General features: G+C 49.3%; 1 protein-coding gene across 1 annotated transcript in view; it reads right to left on the bottom strand.

The window, feature by feature from the left end:
- The window catches only part of TRANK1 (tetratricopeptide repeat and ankyrin repeat containing 1), an 82,142-nt gene that overhangs the window by 13,179 nt on the left and 45,395 nt on the right, over window positions 1-23,568 (bottom strand). The window contains exons 13-19 of the mRNA XM_042903299.1: window positions 18,928-19,127; window positions 18,475-18,612; window positions 13,455-13,601; window positions 11,374-11,530; window positions 8,084-8,172; window positions 4,250-4,353; window positions 4,006-4,138 (exon numbers count right to left, since the gene is read on the bottom strand). Of these exons, the coding sequence (XP_042759233.1) occupies window positions 4,006-4,138; window positions 4,250-4,353; window positions 8,084-8,172; window positions 11,374-11,530; window positions 13,455-13,601; window positions 18,475-18,612; window positions 18,928-19,127 (968 nt within the window). The remainder of the gene's footprint in view (window positions 1-4,005; window positions 4,139-4,249; window positions 4,354-8,083; window positions 8,173-11,373; window positions 11,531-13,454; window positions 13,602-18,474; window positions 18,613-18,927; window positions 19,128-23,568) is intronic.

Here is a 23,568-nt window from a genome sequence, read left to right as displayed (position 1 = left end):
AGATACATCCATGAAATTGGCAAAAATTAGAAAACCAGAGCCCACTGAATGTGGTCAAGAACATGGGGCACGTGGAACCGTCCCGCACAGAGTGGTACGGCTGTTCTAGAAAGCAAAGTGGCTTCCACTTTCGCTTGGTGAAATTAAGTATATGCGTACCCTAGGGCCAGCAAGCCCATTTCCAGCAGTACCCAGGACTGGCAGGAGACGTGCTGTGCCACATAGTACTGTGTGTGGCAGCCGGGAGTTGGTGGCAACTTGGACGTTCACCGCTAGGGAAATGGAAAAGTCAAATACAGTGGATGCCCATTCTGGAATACTATCAGGGGTCACAAACCTGGCCGGACCTCAACACTATAGCAGGGGGTGGAAAGAGTGAAAACCAGAACAATATGCTATTTACAAAAGCTCAAAACATACATGTATAGAAAATACTAGAATTTGTTATTCAATTAGGCATGCATATGGGGATGACACGTTACATTCACTGGAATGGCTGCCAGTGACGAGAGAATGGGACCGGAGACTGGCCATGAAGAGGAAGAGGATGAACAGACAAAAACCAACAGTGGGTTTGCCGCGAACAGAAGATCATATCCCGCTCTTCCCCCCACACTTCCATCCAGCCCTTTGGTTAACCCTTTGTGCTTGGCTCTCGCAACGTTTCCGCAACTCCCCTTCCCGGCACCCCACCGCCATCATGGCAACCCAAATCACATCCACTGGCCTGTCTGCTTCTACTCTTGTTGCCTACAGACCCCCCGCAGAGCCTCCAAACAACGAGCTCCGTGTGGCTCCTGCCATCAGAACCTTCCACTGGCTCCCTGTCACATGTCAACAAAATCCAGTCCCCACCACGGACTTGGAGGCCCTACATGACTGGCTCCTGCCGCCCTCTCTGGCTCATTTTACCACTTCTACCCCACTCACTCTGCTCTGGCCCAGCCAGCTTCCTTGCCGTTCTTCAAGCTCGCCCACACGCTCACACCTCGGGGGCTGCTGCCTGCAAGGACGCTTGGCCCACGGTGCCCTCCAGGTGTTTGCACCGTCTCTGCTCACAAGACAGCCCCCTGCCCGCCCCCTGCCCAAAACAGCAACACCCGACACCCCTCTCCCCTCACCCAGCCTCATCACCACTGGCATCTTCTATGCTACTGGCTCGTCCGCCGTCCCTCTCCCACACTAGGAACGGAAGCTCTGTCAAGGCAGAGGCCCCTGTATTGTCGCCTACCGGCCACTGAGCACCCGCAGTGCCCGGCACACAGCCCGGGCGCGTCTGTTTGTTGAATGGTTCATTTCATAATTCTACTTACGGCACCTGAGGTCCAAAGAGAAAACAAAACCAAAATGAAATAAGCCAAAATGTATTCCAGTCCCTCCAGTAAATTTGAGTTGGCTTTTATTTATCTAGACCATCTGCACCAAGTGCCAAAATTCAAAGAAGATTCAGGTATGAGGGGTGTCTGGATGGCTCAGTCAGTGAAGCATCCAACCTTGGCTCAGGTCATGATCTCACGGTTTGTGGGTTCGAGCCCCGCGTCGGGCTCTGTGCTGAGAGCTCGGAGCCTGAAGCCTGCCTCCGATTCTGTGTCTCCCCCTCTCTCTCTGCCCCTCCCCTGCTTGCACTCTGTCTCTCTCTCTCAGGAAATAACTAAACATAAAAAACAAGGAAAGATTCGGGTGTGAGGTTCTTCTAAGTCCCGAGACCTCATAGAGCCGGGAGCATCTAGACCCATCTCGGCCACATGAATTAAAACCCCATAACCGGATTACCTACCACCCCACCTCTTTCTTCCCCTGACGATGCTGATTACTCTGAAGGAAAACCCCCCCGTGTGAAGGCAGGCCCTGCCAGGTGCCAAGCGTGTGCCCAACCGGAGAGAGAGCAGAGGGCTGGTTCTATGCAGCAGCCCCCTGAGCGGAGGGCTCCCACCTGCACCTGCCGTCCAGAGCAGGGGCCTTGAGAAGTTTCCGAGGGAGCCAATGTCGCTCTCAGGAAAAAGGCAAGAAGCGGATGAGGCAGAGGAATCCTTGCAAAATGGTCTTGCATCCCCAGGGTCCCCTCAAAAACACTTCTTGGCAGGGGTGACACACATCTAGGGGCTGGGAACAGGGGGGCAATTTGGTCTAAGGATACAGACGAAGGCTGCTGCCCAGCTGGTCAACGTGAATCGTGCCGGTTAGTGTGGCAGGATGACCACGTGAGGTCTGAGGCTGGCTGAGGGCTGCACACCCTTCCAGGGAGGGGGCTGGGACCAGACCCTTCCCTGGCTGGGGCCTGGAGCTGCTAGAATGTACTGCGGAGAGGAAGCAGACGAGGCTGCCACCGGAGGCCAAACCCACGGAAGGGGAGCAGGGTGGCCTCCACGTTCTGAAGGTGCTGAAGTCCCGGAGGAGGGGGCACAGGCTGTACTTATGGCCTCCTGGTCCCTGAGCCCCCTACTCTCAGAGGAAGAGCTCTCCAGGCTGGGGGTGGGGGTGGGGCGGTGGGCAAAGTGAGTCGATAAGGAAAAGGTCTCTGACTCAGTCAAGGCGGGCACTGCTGGGCGAAAACGGGAAGCAAAGGCTGAGGCTGGTTCCCTGTAGTTGTCAGCGAGTAGGTCCAAGGTGGCGACACAGGGCATTGAGGATTTGGTAGCTAAGGAACGTGGAAAGGTTAGAAGCTACGCTAGTTCCCGGAATCTTAGGACCCAAACTCCCTCCCAGAGGGGAATCCCTATCCCATCCCCGTCTCCCACACCCTAACAGGTCGCACACCCTAATAAATGTGGGGCCGGGCAGGCAGCACCATGAGGGCCTCATGCTCTTTACACTGACTTGGGGGCCACACTTCAGAGTCCCCAGCAGGTGCCGCTCCCACCCCACCCAATGCCCGGGATGCTCTGCACATCCAGGAGCTACTAGGTTTCACGGGGAGACGAGAGGCGTGGAAACCCACTTTCCTGCTGGAAAGCCTTTTACATGGGGGAATACCGCAGCCCGAGCTGGGCATTCTAGAGCAAAGCTTCTCGAACCACCTCGCTCTACACCTCCCATCCTTCACAAGGGATACACGGAACGTGAACCGTGTGAGTTCAGATAATGCCGTACCGCACCCTTGAAAGATGCTCCGAGAACAGATCTTAAAAGGTTTCATTGCGAGGGAAAACAATCTTTGTACGGTGATGGATGTTAACTCAACCTACTGTGGGCATCGCCTCGCAGCACGCACATGTATCGAATCATTACGTCGTGCATCTACAACTGATAGTTTTCCATGCCAATTCTGTCTCGAGGAGAAAAAGGAATCGCCAAAAAAATCATCACCACTTGGATGTCACGGCAGTGCCGAACTGCCCTAACAGTCTCTCACTGGTCACTTTGACCTTTGGTGCTAATCTTGGTGCAGACACGTGAAATTGCGTGACCCGCCCGCCAGCCCGCTGACCCCGCAGTGAGTAGCTATGCTCTAGACCATTAGCTCTGCCCAACAGAGCTTTCCGCGATGATGGAAATGTTCTCGTAGCAATGCGCATTTGAAACGTGGCTAGTGGGACCGAGGAACTGAATTTCTTATTTTTCGACATTTTAATTAACTTAAATTGTAAATTAAATAGCCACCTGTGGCTAGCGGCCCGCCAGATGGGTTGGCAACTAGAGCAGTGACCGAGAACGCGGGAAAACCGCCATGTCATGCCGGGCCATCGCCACAGGCAGACTCCGGCCTGGACAGGGAGGACAGGAAGGCAGGACTATGCCAAAGCCCATCGGCCCTTTGATTTGAACACTCGGCCCCTCTGTGACTGACACTGGATCGCAAACCTTCACACGGACGTGGACACGCACACACATCTTTGGAGCCGTGGAAACGCTCGGGCGCGTGGAGAAAACGACTGCCCTGCAGTCCTCGGGGCTGCCGTGTCCCTCTTTGGAGGCCCGGGGCCCCTCCCTGACGCAAGCGGGGGCTGAGGGAGTCGGCTCCGGGGTGGCCCGGTTCTCCCAGCGACAGCGCAGGCTGGGCCTCACCTTCCCCAGCCTCTCGCACAGCTGGGCAGACAGCTGGAACTCCTTGGCGCAGCTCAGGCACTTGAGGCACAGCTTTGGCTCGTTGCACTCCAGATAGGTCTTGGCCAGTTCCAAGAACTCCACCTGCTTCTCCCTGGAGGAGGAGACAAAACAGAGTGCCCGCGGACCGGCGACGGAGCCCCCGCTAGGTTTCACCCGCGGCTCTCACCAGAGCAGCCCCGAGATGACCCCCCGGGACTCTTACTTGGGGCTGACTTTCTTGGATTTCATGTTCAGGGCGGTGTTGTGGGCCAGGGCCAGCTTCTCCTTCTCAAACGCACCTCCTTTTTGGTAACACTTGGCTGCCACCTGGAACGGGCAGAAGGCTTTGATTCCCAACAAGGAACTGGAGGTGACGTACGGAACGAGGGTTAAACACACGCACGCGCGCGCGCACACACACACGCACACGCCCGTGTGTGCACCGACAAGGGAGTGAGTCTCACCCCGGCCCAGCCTGAGGGGAGGAGCCGGAACGTGCCGATGAGCTAAAGAAAACGACCTCAAGGGACAAAGCCCAGTAACGTTACCAGCGAACCCTTCCCATTCAAAGGTTCCTTTTGGAAGTGCCCAGAATCCATGGAAAAGGGATTCAGGGCCTAGTTTTACAGGCCGCCGTAAGTAACACCCTCACTTAATCTTCCAAAAGCCACGTGTGAGAAGCTTCATCGGTCTCGTCGTATGCACTGGCAACCTCAGGTCAGAGACACGGAGCATTGGCCCAAAGGCACCCACACGGGTTTTTTCTAGTCCGGAACCACAATAGCTACCTGGGAGTGTTGGTGGAAGAGCCGGGAACACAGAAAGGGGGGTAGGGATGGGGATAGAGACGGGGATCTTCTGAAAGATAACTGGCCAGACCCCCGGGTCATGCGCCTCTGTGTTGAGCGCGTAGAAGGTGGGCATAAAAGCATCACAGGAGAATGGCCTGGACCCCCATCCCGGCCTGCAGAAAGCTGCTTTTCTAAAATAGGAATGCTGACGCCACGTCTCAGCGCACAGGCTACAGGGCAAAAAGTCAGGTTTGGTCCAGCAGGTAAAGATTAGGTCTCAGCGTGGGCGAGGGAAGGATTAAGTAGATGGGACAACATCTTGTTCCCTCAGGCTCTTTGCTTCAGCCTCCCCAGCCTCATGGGCCTCCTTGCGTTCCAATGACCTGTGCCACACTCCTGGCAACCACCCGGCCTTTGCACATGCTGCTCCTTCTAACTGAAACGCTCTCCCGTTCCTTCTCTGCCCAGTTGACTTCACTCAGCCCATAGGACTCAGCTCAAGGCTCCTACTTGGAGCATCCTTCCTGGCCAACCTGTCCAGGACAGCTGGTTCTAAGGGCAGCTCATCTCTCATCTGTGACAACTGCAGCAGGAGGGGCCGTGAGCCCTTCCGTGTGTGTCCTGCTCACCATCGTATCCCTGCAACCTAAACGCAATGTTTGGCCAGTAGTTCAACAGGAGCTTATCGAGTGAATGAACCTCTAGTGGTTGCCATTTATATGGTGGTTCTGGAACATTCACTGACATGCAGCCAAAAACTCAATAAACGACCTGGGTCCTGAAGTCCTTTCGCGGAGTCAAAACAAAATCAGGTGAGGAGAAAGCTTTTTATAGCATTCTCGTCGGGGCCAGCTCCCATAAAAAGATTTTAGATTCGAACGTTCAAAAGGTCTTTTTAAAGGGCTAAAGAACTAGAGGGACCCCTGGGTGGCTCAGTCGGTTAAGCTCCGACTTCGGCTCAGGTCACGATCTCCTGGTTCGTGAGTTCGAGCCCCGCGTAGGGCTCTGTGCTGACAGCTCGGAGCCTGGAGCCTGCTTTGGATCCTGTGTCTCCCTCTCTCTCTGCCCCTCTCCTGCTTGCTCTCTTTCTCTCTCTCTCAAAAATAAAATAAACATTAATAATAACAATAATAATTTAAAAAGGGCTAAAGACTTGGAAATGCTTGGGCGACATGTATAGGTTACACCAACACTGTTCTGAAGGGAGTAAAGGGAAAGACCGTCTAGTTTTCCAAGTTCATATCCATACCTGCTGCCCATATTTCCCCTCTCTGCTGCTGCCCCCAAAGAGAATCTTGGTTTTATAACAGCATCCAAGTTATAACAAAGATGGGCAGTGGGTAAAGTTTCAGAGCTCTGTCCACTTCTGGCAGCTAAATCCTACATATTCACCCCTTAGGACGGATCGCAAGGTGGCGACAGTCCTTCAGTGCTCCCGCTAGCGGTCCACACCCCTTCACAGTATAATTCTGCAGCTTTTCCCAAGACTGCTGCCTATGTCTCCTCCCTTCAGATCTGGGCTGTGACCTACTCTGGCCAACACAACACAGCCAAGTAATACAGGGCCAGCTCCGAGGCCAGGCTTCAGGGGGCCTCATGGGCTTCTCTACTCTTTGTTTCGTTCTGTTTTTAATGTAATTTATTGTCAAGTTGCCTAACATACAGCGTTACATACATAGATTCCCGTGATTCATCGCTTACACACAACACCCAGTGCTCCTCCCCACAGGTGCCCTCCTCAATGCCCATCACCCGTTTTCCCCTCTTCCCCGCCCCCCACATCAACCCTCAGTTTGTTCTCTGTATTTAAGGGTCTCTTATGGTTTGCCTCCCTCTCTACTCGGAATGCTGCTCAGCCCAGGCTCGTCTGCTGGACGATGAGGGGCCCGTGTCCCCATTCACCCCCATCACCTGAGCCAAATGCCAACTAACCCCCAGAAGCCGACCTGCTTGCCGACTGGCTGCTGAGTTCAGACGTGGGTGGCCTGGCTGAGAATTACAGGAGCTACAGCCGAACTCGGCTGCGGGTTAGCTGCCCACAGCACTCCCCGCTCCCTCCCGTGCGTCATGGCAGAGCCCGCCTTCCATGAAGGGCTGAGACCGCAGGATGGGACTGCCCTCCCAGACTCCCTTGCACCAGGCGTGGGCACGTGACCTAGTACCGAGCAGTGAGATGTCAGAAGAAGTCCACGGGGGACTTCCTGATAAAGAAAGAGACCCCTGAGGAGAAAAGTGCCTGCCCTCAGCCCTGCTTGGGTTGCTGCTGGGGAGGATGGGCTGCTTAGCCACCTGCTGCAGTCATCATGTCACCTGACAAGCTGCAGATGACACAGGGAAGACACGGAATGAGACGGGGCCCAAGATGAGCTTGTTGGGCTGAAGGTGTCTGTGCCTTGTAGGTGGAGACATCGTTACCACCGCATCACGGGAAACACACAGGCCCTGGGGCCTCAACTGAGACCGTGTGACGTGTAGGGATGCTGACCGTGGGAGAGGGATGGGGCTTCTCACGCTGGCTTCAATACTTCAAAAGGACCAGCAGCGATAACGTTGCCCGGAGGAAGGCTGCTCACGCTGGCAACACGGCTCGTGGCCCAGAATTGGTCAACTCAGTCTGGTGATAAAGCTTAACCCATGCTCACTAGCCCCAGACTGGCAGTCAGGTCTGTGTCGGATCAGTTTGAGAAACCAGTGACCAACCTGTTACTGTTTTATTTCCTTTAACGTTTATTTATTATTTCCTTTGGGAGAAAGAGACACGGGGAGGGGCGCAGAGAGAGAAACCCAAGCAGGCTCTGCCCTGTCAGCGTGGTTCACCATCTCACTGGCTCATGAGATCATGACCGGAGCTGAAATCAAGAGTCGGCCGCTCCACCTACTGAGCCACCCAGGCGCCCCCAATCTGCTACTATTTTAAAACGCGGTGGGATGACAGCAAAAAAAGTGGAAACGAAGAGCACAGGAGGAAAAGAAAATTAACAGAAGGGTCTGTGGGTGGGGCAGAAGCCATGACACTCCCTCTTCCTACTGGTACATGCTGGCACTTGGCCACAGGGAAGGGACGTCACCCTTGCGCTGGGGAAGGAGCAGGACAGGAAGCTCACTTCATCGCGGGGCGACCTGATGTTTCGGAAGAAGTAGCACAACAGCCATAACCTTTGCCCTATCCTGGTGATAAGCTGGATGGCGGAAAACCTGCCTGTGAGGCCTTGATGAGGTCCCCAGTCACAAAGACCTCACCCCCAGGCTCCTGGTCCAGCACTTACCTTCCAGCACTGGTGTTTAGCATAATATTCTCCTTGCGCGATCCATTCCTCAGGGGTTGAGGTCTTAACAAACATGCTGTCATCAAAGTCTGAAATGAAAAAGAAAAGTGGGTTTGCTTCTCTGGGCATTCATTCCCTTAAATGTGCTCTTATGGGCTGAAGTTTGCCCCCCTCCCTCACCCCAAAAATGTATATGTTGCAGCCCTAACCCCCAGGGCCTCCGAATGTGATGATACTCGGAAGCAGGGCCTTGCAAGAAGTTAGTAAGTTAAAAGGAGGCTGTTAGGGTGGATCCTAATCCGATCTATGTCCTTATTAGAAGGGAGATTAACACAGAGAAAGAGGGGCTCACACGGAGGGAAAACCACCGACAAGCCAAGGAGAGAGGCCTCAGAAGAGGTCTGATCAAGGTGCTGACACTGTGGTCTTGGACTTCTCACGTGCAGTGCTGGAGACAAATACCGTACTATTCCAGAACGTAGACGATCAGGTTTGTGGTATTTTATTATGGCAGCCCTGGCAGACAAATACACCTGTGCTGTCTTTCTAGTATTCGTTTTAATACATAGCTTAGGGGCACGTGGGAGGCTCAATCGGTTAAGCATCCAACTCTTGATTTCAGCTCAGGTCATGATCTTGTGGTTCATAGGATCGAGCCCCTCATTGGGCTCTACGCTGACACCACAGAGTCTGCCTGGGATTCTCTTTCTCTCTCTGCCCCTCCCCGTCTCGTGCTCCCTCTCTCTCTCTCTCTCAAAATAAATAAATAAACATTAAAAAAAAAAAAAAAAAAAAAAAAGATCGATGTTAGCTTACCAAGCCAGGTTGTTGCGGGTTTTGGAAGGGGGAAGTAGGGGTGAGAAAGGATGTTGCTCAGTTTTTGAACTTCAGTCTACCTTCCTCCCCTATGGCTATAGATAGGAAGACAGCAAATTCTGGGGCGCCTGGTGGCTCAGCCGGTTAAGCATCCAAATTCAGCTCGGGTCATGGTTGCGTGGTTCGTGAGTTTGAGCCCTGTGTCAGGCTCCGTGCTGACAGCTCAGAGCCTGGAGCCTGTTCCGGATTCTGTGTCTCCCTCTCTCTCTGCCCCTCCTCTGCTCTCACTCTGTTTCTCTCTCTCTCTCTCAAAAATAAATGAACATTAAAAAAAAATCTTTTTTTTAAAGCGAAGTCTATTCCTCCTTAAAAATCCAAAGCCATGTAGCTCTTAGCAAACTCCCACACAGGGGCTTTAGCAAGGAACAAGGTAAGAGTGCTTTACAGTGTTTTCAAATGCCCAGACTTTGCCCTCATGGTAAGCAGCGTGTCGCATCCCCATTGGTGGACGCAGACTATCGCAGCCACCTGCTGTCGGGCCTTTCTGTCGTCACATTAGCCTGCTGGAGACTAGATCACACCCCTCCTGCAGCCCCGGAGCATCACCAGCAGTGGGCAACCCTCTCTGCTGGTTCTGAGCCACAGCTGCAGGAAGTACATGAAAGACTGAATACCAGCACCAGGCTGAGAGGCCAATCTGGGCTAGAGGGGTCCGGGATCCCCGGGCCCGTGGATATCAACGGGGGCAGCAAGGCGGACCTGCCAGCTTCGTTTAAAAGGTGCAAAATCCTTCCCGCCAGCCCTCTGCCATGCCCTGCAGCAGTGAGTGCAAAGACAACTTCGCAGCGTCTTGTCCTGACTCCCCGAGTGCTGTCAGCACCCGGGGGACATTTTACCTTCACAGCAGAGCTCCACAGTAGCTCGGCACAGGGCAATGAACTCTGCCGGCCCATGAGGAAGAAACCCAAAAAACACAGTCACTGCGCTCAGCCCAAGCTCCCCTGCACAGTGGGAACAGATGTTCTCACAGACTTTCCCATGTGCAACTTACAACACAGCAAAGACTGCCCTTTTCTTGTATTCTTCATGCACCAAGATGGAAAATAAATTGTGATCTGGTTTCATTCTGAATGTTTAAATTAAGGAAAATTGCCTCTCCTGATGATCTTTTATAACAGGTGCCAGAATCTATTTTGAGACCAAAAGGAGTTTGCGCTGCAGGAAAGGCCAAGAACAACCACGGGAGGCCAGCCCACTCGCTCCCTTTTCGCTGAAGAAGTGAAAGCCCGGGGTGAGACAGTGTGCCCGAACAAGGTCACGTGGCCGCATAGGTAGAAAGTTCTAATGAGAAGCTAGGGTTCTTTAACTCCAAGACTTCCACTTCCCCTGTTACACCTAACCGCCGGGGCCCAGGAATAGAACGTCTCACCCTGGTCCCCAGCTGAGCCATTGGCTGTAACCAGAAATAGTCTCCATACAACTGGCTGGAAAATGCTCAGCAAATCAGCAGACCTCTGCACCGTGGCTGAGCCCTGCGCCTCCCCCCATATCCTTGGAGAAGTTAACTGTGGCCTAGAGGACCCAACTCAACAGCTAACCCACAAGAAAGACAGCAATTTTCTCCTTTATGAAGGGCTGATTGTTTCTCCGTTAGTTCTCCTACCGGGAGACCTCCATTCCGGTTTTTAATTAGCCAGTCTCTGTAAGTTATCACAACAACACACAATATTGGTCTGGCTTTCTCAACACTGCAAACAGCACAGAAGGGAAGAAGTAAAAGGCATCCATATCTACTCAACAACCCACACTCACGCGTCGCAGGACCAGAGGAGCCGCCATAAACAGCTCCTCGTTGGCGGACACTTGACACTTAGGTTGTTTTAGTTCCTGATAATTACAAATGGTGCTGTGATGAACACTCTTGTGCATAAACTTTTGAGGTTTTACACAGGAATGTTCTAGAACAGTCTCCTAGAACAAGAATTGCTGAGTCACTTTTAAAGCTGCACATTCTTCATTTTGATGGGCATCGCCAATCAGCTGTCCAAAGACCATAGCAATTTGTGTTCCCCCAACAGAGCCTATTTCTTCTCACCCTCGCCCATGACCCTCACTTTTGCTTTTTTTTAAGTAGGCTCCACACCCAACATGGGGCTTGAACTCACGACCCTGAGGTCAAGAGTCAGATGCTCTACTGACTGAGCCAGCCAGGTGCCCTCCGTGACCTTCACTTTCAAAGGACCAATAAAAGATCTTCCCTGCAGGAGTTAACCTCCCCCCATCCCATTACAACCACACTTTCCCACATACCTTAGCGGTAAATATGAACGCTCATTTCTCAGAAGAATGTGCAAAGGAAAGAAAGCACGCTCTCAAAAACCTATACCCTGTATAGGTTTCACGGGTATCGTAAGAAGAAGTCAGGGGTAACCGGTTTTGTATCCAACAGCCAGAAGAGTTTAAGGAGATCTCACCTTTATTTTCATCTGTCTTCACAACCTGGACAAAATTTCTTCTCATGAAATATTTGAAAGCAGGAGCCCGCTTCTCTGGGTTTTCGTCAAAGATCCAGAGGTTGACCCGGGCCCGTGTGATAGCAGTATATAGCTGCTTCAGCTCTCCGTTGAGGAGCTAAATCGAGGACAAAGACAGACAGCCTCTTGTTTAAACCTTCAACGCAATACACTTCGATGGGCTTACTCATGTGGGTGAAACACAAAAAGCCAACGTCAGTATAGCCCGGGCACGGGCGGGACACGAGGAACTCAACTGTGGTCACAGCACAGGTAAGCAGAGCTCTAACAAGGGAGCACAACCCTAGCACGGGACTGCCCTTGGACCTAACGTAATTTTATATTTTGAAATATTTACAGGTGCATAGGGAGTTCCAAAGACAGTGTAGAGAAGTCCCACGCACCTTTCATTCAAGTTTTCCCAATGGTTACATCTTACACAATTACTGTAACTTACTTTTAAAAATTAAGCCACTCATACACGTCTACAACCACTGTCATTAGTACAAAATTACTCATGACCTATGCCACGCTTGAGGGCAACAGATATAAGGGTATTATGATTTGAGCGTGGAGAAGGCCTACTTAATTAAATAATGCACATTTCAAGACAAGAGCCGATTTGTGGCTACCTAGAGGTTTGCATAGCTTGGCAGTGATTTAACTTCTGATTCTGCAGTGCCCGATGACTGCTACTCTGCTTGGTTGTTTTGCACTTTGTATGAGACGTTAAACTAGGGCAGGAGTTTCTCCCAAAATTTTTGGTTTTGCTGGCTCAATTTTCTGTGATGTTGCCCTTACTCTCTTGAGGCCCCATCAACCTCCCCCGGTCAAAAACTCTGCAGAACTGTTCGGGTTTAGCCTCTTTCTCAGTGAGGTAGCTGGGGTGTAGGGAAGGGGAAGCCAGGTCCCTTAACAGTATATGCGTGCAAAATCTGCCACCCCAAAATGTGGATTACCATCTCTTTGGCATGTGGATTATTATTATTCTTTTTGAGAGAGAGATAAAGAGAGAGGGCATAGTGAGCGAGAGGCAGAGAGAGAGGGAGGGAAAGACAGAGAGAGAAGCAGGACTCACCCAAAGCAGGGCTCGTGCTCATCCGACATTGGACTCGAACTCACAAACTGTGAGATCATGACCTGAGCTGAAGTCAGATGCTTAATGACTGAGCCATCCAGGCACCCTGGGCCAATTATTTTTAAGAAACGAAAGGCTCAGGAAGAAACTTTGACCTTCTCCCTGACTGCCTAAAAGAATGTAGACAGAGGACCTGCTCCAGGAAGGGGCCAATCACCAGAGACAAGTACAGTATAATATGAACAAGGGGTGGTAAACAGGAACAATGGTAGCAAACTCTGTGTAAATTCCTTTCTGTGTCCCATTGTTTCTGGATGACCCAGCAAACATTTGCTTACCAAACGTTTATCTTTTTCATCTTCTTGTGAATTACTTTCTTTCCCTTTGAAGCCCTAAAGCCCTACCCCCTTCTCCTTGGTTCAGGGTGACGTATACACCTCATTTTGCTTGTTTTTGGAATCTCAGGTCTATGTCGATTTGCTGTACATACATAATTAAGTTTTGTTGTCTTCTGTTAATCTATCTCCTGTCGATTTAATGTTTAGACCAACTAGAAGATAGAAGAATCCTCAAATGTAGAGAAAATTTTTTCTCCCCAACAACAGTTAAGGCTGGTATACAAGTCTCTATTAACTATTGCCCTGCATTTCACGTCTGAGTTCCCTGTCGGCAACATCAAAATTTCCAAAGAGAGCTGAGTGCCAGAGATGGATAGAAAGAACAAGCCTCCCCACTCCACGTTCAAGACAGTGCCCCACCCATCAAGCCCCACTCTCTGCTGAGAAAAGAGAGTTTGCCAACACTGAGATCCCAGCCATGCCCACTCCCATCCTCCACTCGCCATTGCTGACGTACAAAAAAACCAGTCAAGTACCAGACTCTGTTTTCAACCTCGTCTTCTCATCCAAACCTTGTTTACTGCCTCCCCATCAAACCAGCGTGTGGACAAATGGCAGAAAATCACCTTGTACATTTCTGGATTCATCACAACAGACCGACCCTGAGAGGAGCTGGGTTTTTCCAGGGGCACTTCAATCAGTGGCCGGTTTTCCTGTCTGGAGTCGGATGATGAAGGTGTAAATGAGGAAATGATCTTCCATTCCTTGTAAGCCTGAACAACAAGGACAAATTAGAGACCAAGAGAATATGCTTTTGAACTGTACACACAGCTTCACGGTGAATTAAGCCCCCTTTTCCTGGCCTGGGGCCCTCAGCCCCAGCTGTAAGGAGGCGGCCATCCTATGGCCTCAGTTGGGGGGACCTCAGGTTGCACAGGCAGGGAACGGGGAAGCCACCGTGAAAACTCCCCCGGACACTCGGCCAAGACAGCTGAGAAGCCAGGCACACGTGCCCACTTCCAGAAGGAATGCTAAGCACCCAGGAAGTTTCTTGTTTCAGTAACTTCAGCAAGCAGTAGGGAGGGAGGAATCCAGTGTCCTTCACCCCTTTTCACAACGTGTTAGACATGCCACTTAGTGTCAGCTGTTAAGACATATATGACAACACTTCTAACTATTCAAGCAAAGATGGAACAACATTCAGGAACTGTGGACACGGTAGAATGATGTCAGAAAGAACATATTTATATCTCAGTTCTTTCTCTTCTCAGCTATGTGACCTCAGACAAATTGTTTATTTGTTTCCGCTGGTCTCCCACTCCTGCTCTGAAAAATGGGGGTGATAGAACTACCCAAGTTTGGGGGGAAATAAAAGGAGATCATCAACGTCAAGTGTCTAACAATACGATGCTTGACAAGGAGTTGATATTTTAGCCACGCGTCCCTTTATCCAAACTCATACCACAAAGTGACTATGTAGACCAGAAGTTGGCAAGTTTTTTTCTCTAAACGGTCAGGTGATGAATATTTTAGGTTTTGCGGGCCATGTGGCCTCTGTCACCACTACTCAACTCTGCCTTTATGATGCAAAACCAGCCAGAGTCAATTATGTAGATGTATGGGCATGGTGTGTTCCAATAAAACATTGTTTTCCAACACTGAAACTGAATTGAATGCGATTTCCATGTGTCATGTCATATTATCTTCCTTGGATTTTCTTTCTAACCATTTAAAAATGTAAAAACCACTGTTAGGCCACAGGCGGTACAAAAGTAGACAGTAGGCTGGATTTGGCCGTCACGGCTGGCAGACCGTGGCGAAGCTAAAGTGCCCAGAATACATGCCGGACTTAGAGGGCAGAATTCCCATGAAATTTCAGATTTCAGACTTTACTGCGTCTTGGGAAAGTGGCTAGTTAACTGTCCCTAGCCTTTACCTTTTCCATTTATAAAATGGTGCTACCCAACGTGGATGGAACTGAAGAGCGTTGTGCTAAGTGAAATAAGTCATACAGAGAAAGACAGATAACACATGTTTTCACTCTTATGTGGCTCCTGAGAAACTTAACAGAAGACCAGGGGGGAGGGGAAGGGAAAAAAAAGAAAAAAAAAAGAGGTTAGAGTGGGAGAGAGAGCCAAAATAAGAGACTCTTAAAAACTGAGAATAGGGGCACCTGGGTGGCTCAGTCGGTTGGGCGTCCGACTTCGGCTCAGGTCATGATCTCACACTCCGTGAGTTCAAGCCCCGCGTCAGGCTCTGTGCTGACCGCTCAGAGCCTGGAGCCTGTTTCAGATTCTGTGTCTCCCTCTCTCTCTGCCCGTCCCCTGTTCATGCTCTGTCTCTCTCTGTCTCAAAAATAAATAAACGTTTAAAAAAAAAAAACAAAAAACAAAAAACTGAGAATAAACTGAGGGTGGATGGGGGATGGGAGGGAGGGGAGGGTGGGTGAGGGGCACGGAGGAGGGCACCTGTTGGGAGAAGCACTGGGTGTTGTATGGAAACCAATCTGACAATAAATTTCATATTAAATAATAATAATAATAAAATAAAATAAAAATTCATCCTTTGAGTGACAATAAATAAATAAATAAATCAATCAATCAATCACATGGTGCTACCTTCTCAAGAACGATGAAAACATGAAGCAGAATACGGTTCATGACGTCCCTCAAGTCACTCCAGGACTTACGCTATAGAAGTATTAGGGTAAATGCTTTATACGCTGCCTACTACGTAAAAATGGCCACGCTACTAACCAATTGTGAGATGAATCACCACGCTCTGAACAAGATGTGAATCATGTAATCATTTGAGTGGTTGGAAGTTTAAAAAAAAAAAAAAAAGCCTTCCAGACGTCCTTATGACTATGGGCCTTACAGAGCCGCTCACGGTCACTGAATTGCGTGCCAACGAAGGCAGGCAAAAGACACAAGTGTTCTGACATGTGCGAGGCTCTCCTGGGGGACAGCGCGAGGAGCAGACCGGCTGACCTTAGAAGGGCTTGTGAAGCACCAGCGTATTTTAAAACCACTGAATGAGGAGCAAAGCCACTCATCGGGCATGTGACTAACCTGCCTCCAGGAATAAAACACACTTTACTTTCAAGACAGGGCCTTTGAGGAGTGAGCACGTGTCTTTGTGGCAAGAATCCGGGCCTCCAGCACCTCTGAGCATCAAAGAAGCAGGATTTAACTCTTCCAGCTCCTTCTACTGGGACTGAGAATTGGGAAGGCCAAAGGTGGGCCTGTTCTCTAAGTGATTAACCCATAAAAGCTGTGGTTTCCAAAGTCCCTCCCGTCCTCTTCACAGGCCAGGGTGAAGGAAAGGAGTCCCCACGGGGGCAGAGTAAACGGCAGGCACCCTTCCAAGTCCCCACAGGAGGAGAGTGTGGGGGTGATGGGAGAATGACTGCTGCTCCCCCCAGTTGAGGCCAGATCCTAGAAGAGAAGGGTTTGGCGTAACCATTCTTGGTCCCTTTCCCGTCTCAGAAGATGGCCCTGGCACCTACAGTTGAACAGGTCACAACAAATCCTCCAGACCGAAGACTCACAACGAGGCAACAAGAACTCCCCACCCCCCACATACACACGCTCAAAGAGAGTGTCTGCCAGAAACACAAACTGGGGGTAGAAGAAGAGGCCAGGGATGGGGAAGGGAACTCTCCACGGTCGCCCGTATCAAAACACCATTGCTCTGCAGCAGCCTTCAGCCAGTCACCCCGAAGGAAACCCCACATGAGGAGCCAGACTACAGGCGACTGAAGACTTAAGTGATCCCTGTCTTTCCTCTGCTTTAATTAAAGCATTTCCTCTCATTTAGAAATGAGACGTTTGTTGGGCTTGAGTTTGTCTGTGATAACAGGGGGTGTGCTCTGTGCCGGGGAAGGCATGGTTACATCCCCCGGGAACGGAGAAGCACCCCATCAGAAGCCTTTTTAGAAATCTTATCGCATGCACAGATGAAGTGGCGGTTACCAAAAGATTCCATTTGGCATTATTTTCGTTTCATGCGACAAACGGAGCCATTGGTGGGAGCACAGGGCCAAGATGTCTTCGCCTTTGTCATTTCCAGGATCAAGGTGAGACAGGATAACTGGATTTTTCTTTCACAAGTAGAACCGACCACAAGTTACAGATCCCTAGGCCCACAGCTCCTCAGGCTTCTTACTGGCACAAGCATACAGCCAGCACTTAATAAAGGACAGGAACAACAAAGTCTTACCCCTTCCTCTTTCAGCAGAGCCTCGGTCCAACCATGACCAATGGATGTATTATGAGAAGAAAAGAGTTAGTCCTCAGAGATTAAAAACGGTTCCAGGGTCAATGAGAGTGCATCTGATTGCCTTAGCAAAAGTCAATAGAAAAAGAATGCACTTAAGGTCTGGCAATGTCATACTCATCGTGGAAGATTCTGGAAGCCCATTTGCATGCGGGGCTTTAAAAGGAAAGGAGTACAGAGGAAAGATCTCGAGACTCAGAACTGAAAGCATCTGAGTTGGTCTCCGGGCTCTGGCACCTACATCATGACTATTTTCCCACAACCCTCAGCTCTACCTGTAGAATGAGGGTGATGAAAATACACACAACCTCAGAGGGTTAGAGGAGGATAACGGGAAACAAGGCCTTCAAAAAGTACTTCATAAGCCGTAAAGTACCCATAGCAATATTAGTCCTAGGTACCATCAAGGCAATCATATTTTTTAAAAGACCGGAAAGAAAACGCTAAGGACCCCATGTGAACGGTCAATTCCGGGACAGATTTTAAGGTGTCAAAGCTAACAGTGCTCCTAAATCAAGTACGAAAAACAGCCCCTTCAAGCATGCACGTGTGCAGTGGGAAGTCTGCAACAAGGACAAGGACACAGCCAGCTACGTCCCCAGAGAAGACCCCACAGCACAGTCGGCATCCAGCCTGAGCCCCCATCAAAAGAGAGTGGTGAAGAGAAACCAGCGGTTCGAGTTGCTGACTCTACCCACAGTGTACTGAGCTTGGGAAGAAAGACCCTCCCAAGGACTCGGGAGCCAAGTCAAAGCAGTGGGCTGGCACGGAGGTCACTGGGGGTCAACCCAGGGACTCTTTCACCGCCATCGTCTACACGGGCCGCAAGCAGTGGTGAAGCCATGCCAGAAGGGAGCTCCCAGGCGGGGCAGCTGTCCTCATCCCCCACATTACCTGATGCAGTGGGCAGGAACCAAGCCTCATTTGTCTTCCCGGAGTTTTCTCTTTCTATGAACTGAACTTGCCCAGTTCTGTCCTCATAGGGTGGACACTGCTAACCTTGCCTTCCTTTGTAAGGCTCTCCTTAGAGCTCACTCCAACTGGAGCATCCTTGGGAGTCAAGGATAACAGAGCTAGTGAAAACTGGAAGCTGGCGCTTGGGTACCAGGCACTCGGAAGAAGATGAATACAAGAGAGTAGGGCAGGGCGAACCAGCCCGACACACTAGAAAACCACCCGCAGCCATTGACAAAACCCGTATCCAAACACAACAAGCCCCCCCCCCCCACCAAATGGATGATGCTCTAAAACGGAAACCAGTACCTGTGACAGACTCACTTCTACTCAGCTCCAAGTTGCCTCTCCCAGAGCGGAAGCCCAGCTCATACATACGCATGCACAGCGTGAACAGAATTCACTATGACATACCTCAGAATCAGTAAAAAAGTTGTAAAGGAGCACATCGTCAAATTCTAAGCCTTTGGCTTCATAAACGGTGAGCACAAGTGCTAACCCCAGCTCTTCTGGAATTTTCTCCTTTGCCACTTCATTAGCTACAAGGATTACCTGGGGAAGGAGGGGAGGAGAAGAAGAAGGTAGGAAAGAAAAAAACCATCAAATTCTACAAAGAGAAATCTGGTAAAAGCTCACTCTATTTCTGTGGGAGGCAAGTAACGTCTTTAAACGAGAAGTGGCCGGCAAGGAATTGGTCGACCAGGCTAGCTGAAATATTTATAACCGTTCACTCGCCCATCTCTGACACTCACCCATTCAGGAAGAGGGGCTATTGAACTCTACACTGTGGAATAATTCGGCCTCCCGAACCTTTTCTCAACTGCACACTGCTTTTTATTTCACAACACGCGTTCCCCAGAAGCTCACCTGGTGGGCTCCAAATTCAATGGGCTGGGTTTTCCTTTTGTTCCCTCGGAGCAAAATTGCCAAGTCGCTTACACTACAAGACTCCAGGACAGTTGGTTTGGGACCATCAAAGAGGCCAGAGTCCCTGGGGAGGCGATCAAAAGATTCTGGGAAATAGAACTGAAGTAAATCCACCACTCCAGAGGCCAGATTAAGGATTCCTGACATAAAGGAGAAAACACATGTCACATAATGAACAACACAACAACACGACTGGTTTTTTTTTGTGTTTTTGTGCTTGTGTGTTGGGGGGGGGTGGTGGTGGTATGTGTGTGGTTTTGTCCTGAGAAGCAGCATTGGCCCTGAGAGTGTGGATCACTGCAAGCCAATTTCGGGTTCCCATTAGGTTACCACTTTGACCCTGTGCGGAATCACTCTGGGGACAGGGGATGAAGGCAGAGACGCGTTGCTAAGGTGTTGGTGGGATCTCATTCTCGACCTACGTTCATATTAGAGAAAAACACCTCATAAAGAAATGTCAAGGCAGAAATGTAATTTGAACAATCAGTGTTGTTAGGATGCTAATATAAGGGGCTGGTATAGATGGTGAGGAAATAAAAATGATTCTGACCCTTGGAGCTTGGAGCACTGGAAATGTTGCCACGGTAACTGCAGTGCTGGATGTTAGCTGGGGGCAGCAGCCAAGGCCTCCATCACCTTTCCACCACATTTATACCCAGCCGAGATAGGACTAAGATGGAGAGCGGTTTTGCGAAGAGCTTTCTCCCTGGGACCCGTTTCTCACTAAGCTCCTGTCATGTCTTGTCCTGTCTTGTCTTGTCCTATCTTAGCCGGTCAGCTGGCTGAACACTACCGCACAACAAACACCTTCATAAAATTATCTCATTTAATCCTCAGGATTGCCCAGTGAGATAGACCAGACAATCCCACCTTTATGAGCAGAGACTCCCAGGGCCAAGAAGTTAGCAAACCCCTCCAAGTGACAGGATTTGAAGCTGAATTGAACACAGATCATCTTGGGTCTCTCCGCTGTTCACAGGGGCCACGTGTCCTTTGCCTAACACCAGATAGAATACTACGTCCTTGGTAAAACGCTACGAAATGGGCATACGTGTCCCAATTGCTATCATCACCAAATAATAAGGAGAACTTTTACTATCCAATAATAATATTACTAGATGTATACAGTGAGACCACAGGTGGAAACTACTGAGTCAAAGCAAATCAGCCGCTACTGAGGCTCCCTCCCCCTTAAGAGCTAGCAAAGGCCAGAGATCCATACTCATGGGAGCATCAGAAAAGGGCAGGGAAGTGCTCGCTGCAGTGATAAATGGGAACCCACTTCAATGCCTTCTAGAGAAACTTAAGCGAGCACACCCAAAAAATAAAAGATGGTTCCACCGTAAAAAGGAATGAAATTCTGGCACATCCTCCAACACAGGGGACCCTGGAAAACGCTATGCTAATCACGTAGCCAAGGCCACATACTGGACGATCCCTATGACACGAAATGTCCAGAACAGGCAAATGCAGAGATAGAAAGTAGATTAGTGGTTTCCAGAGGAGGGAGGGTGAGGGGAACGGGGAGTCACTGCTAATGGTACAGGCTTTCTTTCTGGGGTGATGAGTGACAATGTTCTGGAATTAGATGTTGGTGACGGTTGTACAACCTTGTGTATATATTAAAACGACTAACTTCCATATTTTTAACAAGTGAATGCGGGAGCACCTGGGTGGCTCAGTCGGTTAAGCATGTGACTCGGACTCAGGGCGTGATCTCACAGTTCGTGGGTTCGAGGCCCACGTCGGGCTCTGTGCCGACAGCTCGGAGCCTGGAGCCTGCTTCCGATTCTGTGTCTCCCTCTCTCTCTGCCCCTCCCCCTCTCACACTCTGTCTCTCTCCCTCTCTCTCAAAAATAAGCAAACATTAAAAAAATTTTTTAATAAAAAAATAAATGAACAGGTGAATGCTGCACTACATGAATCTCAATTTTAAAAAAAGAATACAGCATAAGAGAAAATATTCACTAAACACAGTGTATATTCACCACATAATCAATACATACAGGTGCATGATAAATGCATATCATGTATATTTTTAAAAGATCCAAAGGACATGAAACAAAATATTAGCAGTGAGCGGCCCTACAGGTAGCTTGTAATTTTTTTAACATTTTCTGTGTTTCACAAAGTCTCTATATCTAGTACATCTAATCCGGGCTTTTCCTGGTTCTATAACCAGAAACGTATACACACAGTCTTCCCTCTATCCCAAGAGAGGAGGTGGGAGGTGGGGTCTATGCAGTCACTATCCTCACGGGTTACTTAGCCAAAGTAACCAGAACTGGTCCCAGGAACAACTCCCCCTGCCAGGCTCTACCATGCCAACCATAAAGGCTGTTGTCCCCGGACCAGCAGCGCTGAACCAGGGGGTCGACCAGAATGAGGAGCTCATTCAACTACTCGTGCCAGATCCTGCCACTGGATCCAACGACACAAAATGGGTGCCACTGAAGCCACTCCCTGGGGACGAAAAGAGGGAGTCATCCAGTCCACACACAGTGCCAGGCAGGGTAGGAGCTCTGCAAATGATTCCTGAACGGATGAAAAAGGGTCAGGGCTCTAGTTCCTATACGAAGAGCGTAAATTACTTTGTGCCAGCTCTTCCTACACAACCCAAGTCTCAGGGATAAGACCACAGAAGAACAAGAAGTTGAACTGCTCAGGCCCAGCCAGGTCCCACAATTCAAATGCAACATCTGTGAGGTCTTCTGGAGCCCGGGAAGCTGGGCTGAGTTCTGTGGCGTCCCCTGCACTCTGGGAGGCCACCTGCCTTCCGATCATTTTCTGACTCCTTGGCTGAACAAATCAGAATGTTAATCTAATTTCACAGTGTGTGTGTGTGTGTGTGTGTGTGTGTGTGTGTGTGTGTGAATGTGCATGTCTATGTATATGTGTGGTATGTATGTATTTTCTCTTTCCACCAAACCAAAGCCAATCTGAGATGCATCTAGAAAAAGAGCATCTATCAAATCCTACAAGAAACATCAGACGTAAATGGTGAAATATTAGAAATGGTCCCATTAACTTCAGAAATAACAGGCATCTGTTATAAAGTCTCCAAAATCTAGTACATCTTATGTGGACTTTAACAGATACCTGTTAAAGCTACTACTTAAGATCCTAACCAATGAAATACAACAGGAAAAAAGAATGATCAATATAGAAAAGAAGATAAATACCACCCTTATCTGCAGAAAAATGCCAAAATCTAAAAGTTAGAATGTTCAGCAAGATTGTTAAATTGACCAGATCAACGTATAAAACCCAACAGCATCCTCTATACCAGTCATAACTGACTAGAAATGTAAAATAAATAACTGAACGGGAAAAGGGGGCAGCCATGAGAGTAACAAAAAGTAGAAGATCCCGAGGACCAATCTAACAGCTGTGTAAAATGTCTGCGGAAAATGATAAAATATTACTGAAGGCACTAAAAGATCTGAATAGAGAAACATGCCAAGGTCATGGCTCAGAAATCCCAAGGATGGAGAGATGTGAATTCTTCCCAAAGAGCAATAAATTCAATGAAATTCCAATCAAAATTACAAAGAGTCCGAGAATCTGATGACTATGGTAAATGTGATATCATGATAATAGTACAAGAACAGACAAATGAGACAAATCAAAGAAAACCGTGAGTCACAGATGCAGGAGAAAAGCAGCCTTACAAATCAGAGGCAAAGGTGGGCCAAGAAGTGAATGGCGTCAACACAGCTGATTCTCCTTATGGAAAAAAGTCAAATTAGATCAGAGAAGAAGGGTTAGTTCAACAAAGACACTGTCACACCACACACACATTTTAGATAGATTAAATTTAGTTAGTTAAATTTACCCAAATTTAAATACCCGTCTACAGGGGTGCCTGGGTGGCTCAGTCAGTTAAGCGTCTGACTTCGGCTCGGGTCATGATCTCCCAGCTTGTGAGTTCGAGCCCCGCGTCCGGCTCTGTGCTGACGGCTCAGAGCCTGGAGCCTGCTTCGGGTTCTGTGTCTCCCTCTCTCTCTGCCCCTCCCCTCCTCGTGCTCTGTCTCTCTCTCTCTCTGTCTCTCAAAAACAAATAAACATTAAATACCTGCCTACATATAAAAAGCAAAATTTAAAATCACTAGAAGATAATCTAAGAGAATATCTTAATAACTCTAGATCAGAAGAATTTTGTAAGACACAAAAGAACAGATCTTAAAAGAAAACATTCATAGGTTAAAATTTAAAGTATCTTCCTACTAAAGAGCACCATTAAGTACATACCATTTTACCGTAACAAAGTTAAAAAGACATGCCACAGAATTGGGAAAAAGATCTGCAATAAACATACTCAACACAGGATGTGAAGGCAGAATTCATAGAGAATTCTGAACAAATCCGTAAGAGAAACAACTCATTAAAAAGGCAGGCACAGGAGAGCAGACAATTCACAGAATACCGAATAGCCAGTGAACGCAGGAAAGGATGCCACATCTCAGGAAAATGGAAATTCAAGCCACACCAGATGTCATTTCACACCTACCCCAGGAGCAAAGCAAGAGGCTATAACACAGATCCAGAGAGATGTGCTCAGGAAGGTTCACTCCGGGATCA

This window comes from Panthera leo, chromosome C2, assembly GCF_018350215.1.
Source record: "Panthera leo isolate Ple1 chromosome C2, P.leo_Ple1_pat1.1, whole genome shotgun sequence".
NCBI lineage: Eukaryota > Metazoa > Chordata > Mammalia > Carnivora > Felidae > Panthera > Panthera leo.
This window is presented reverse-complemented; position numbering and strand designations above follow the sequence as displayed.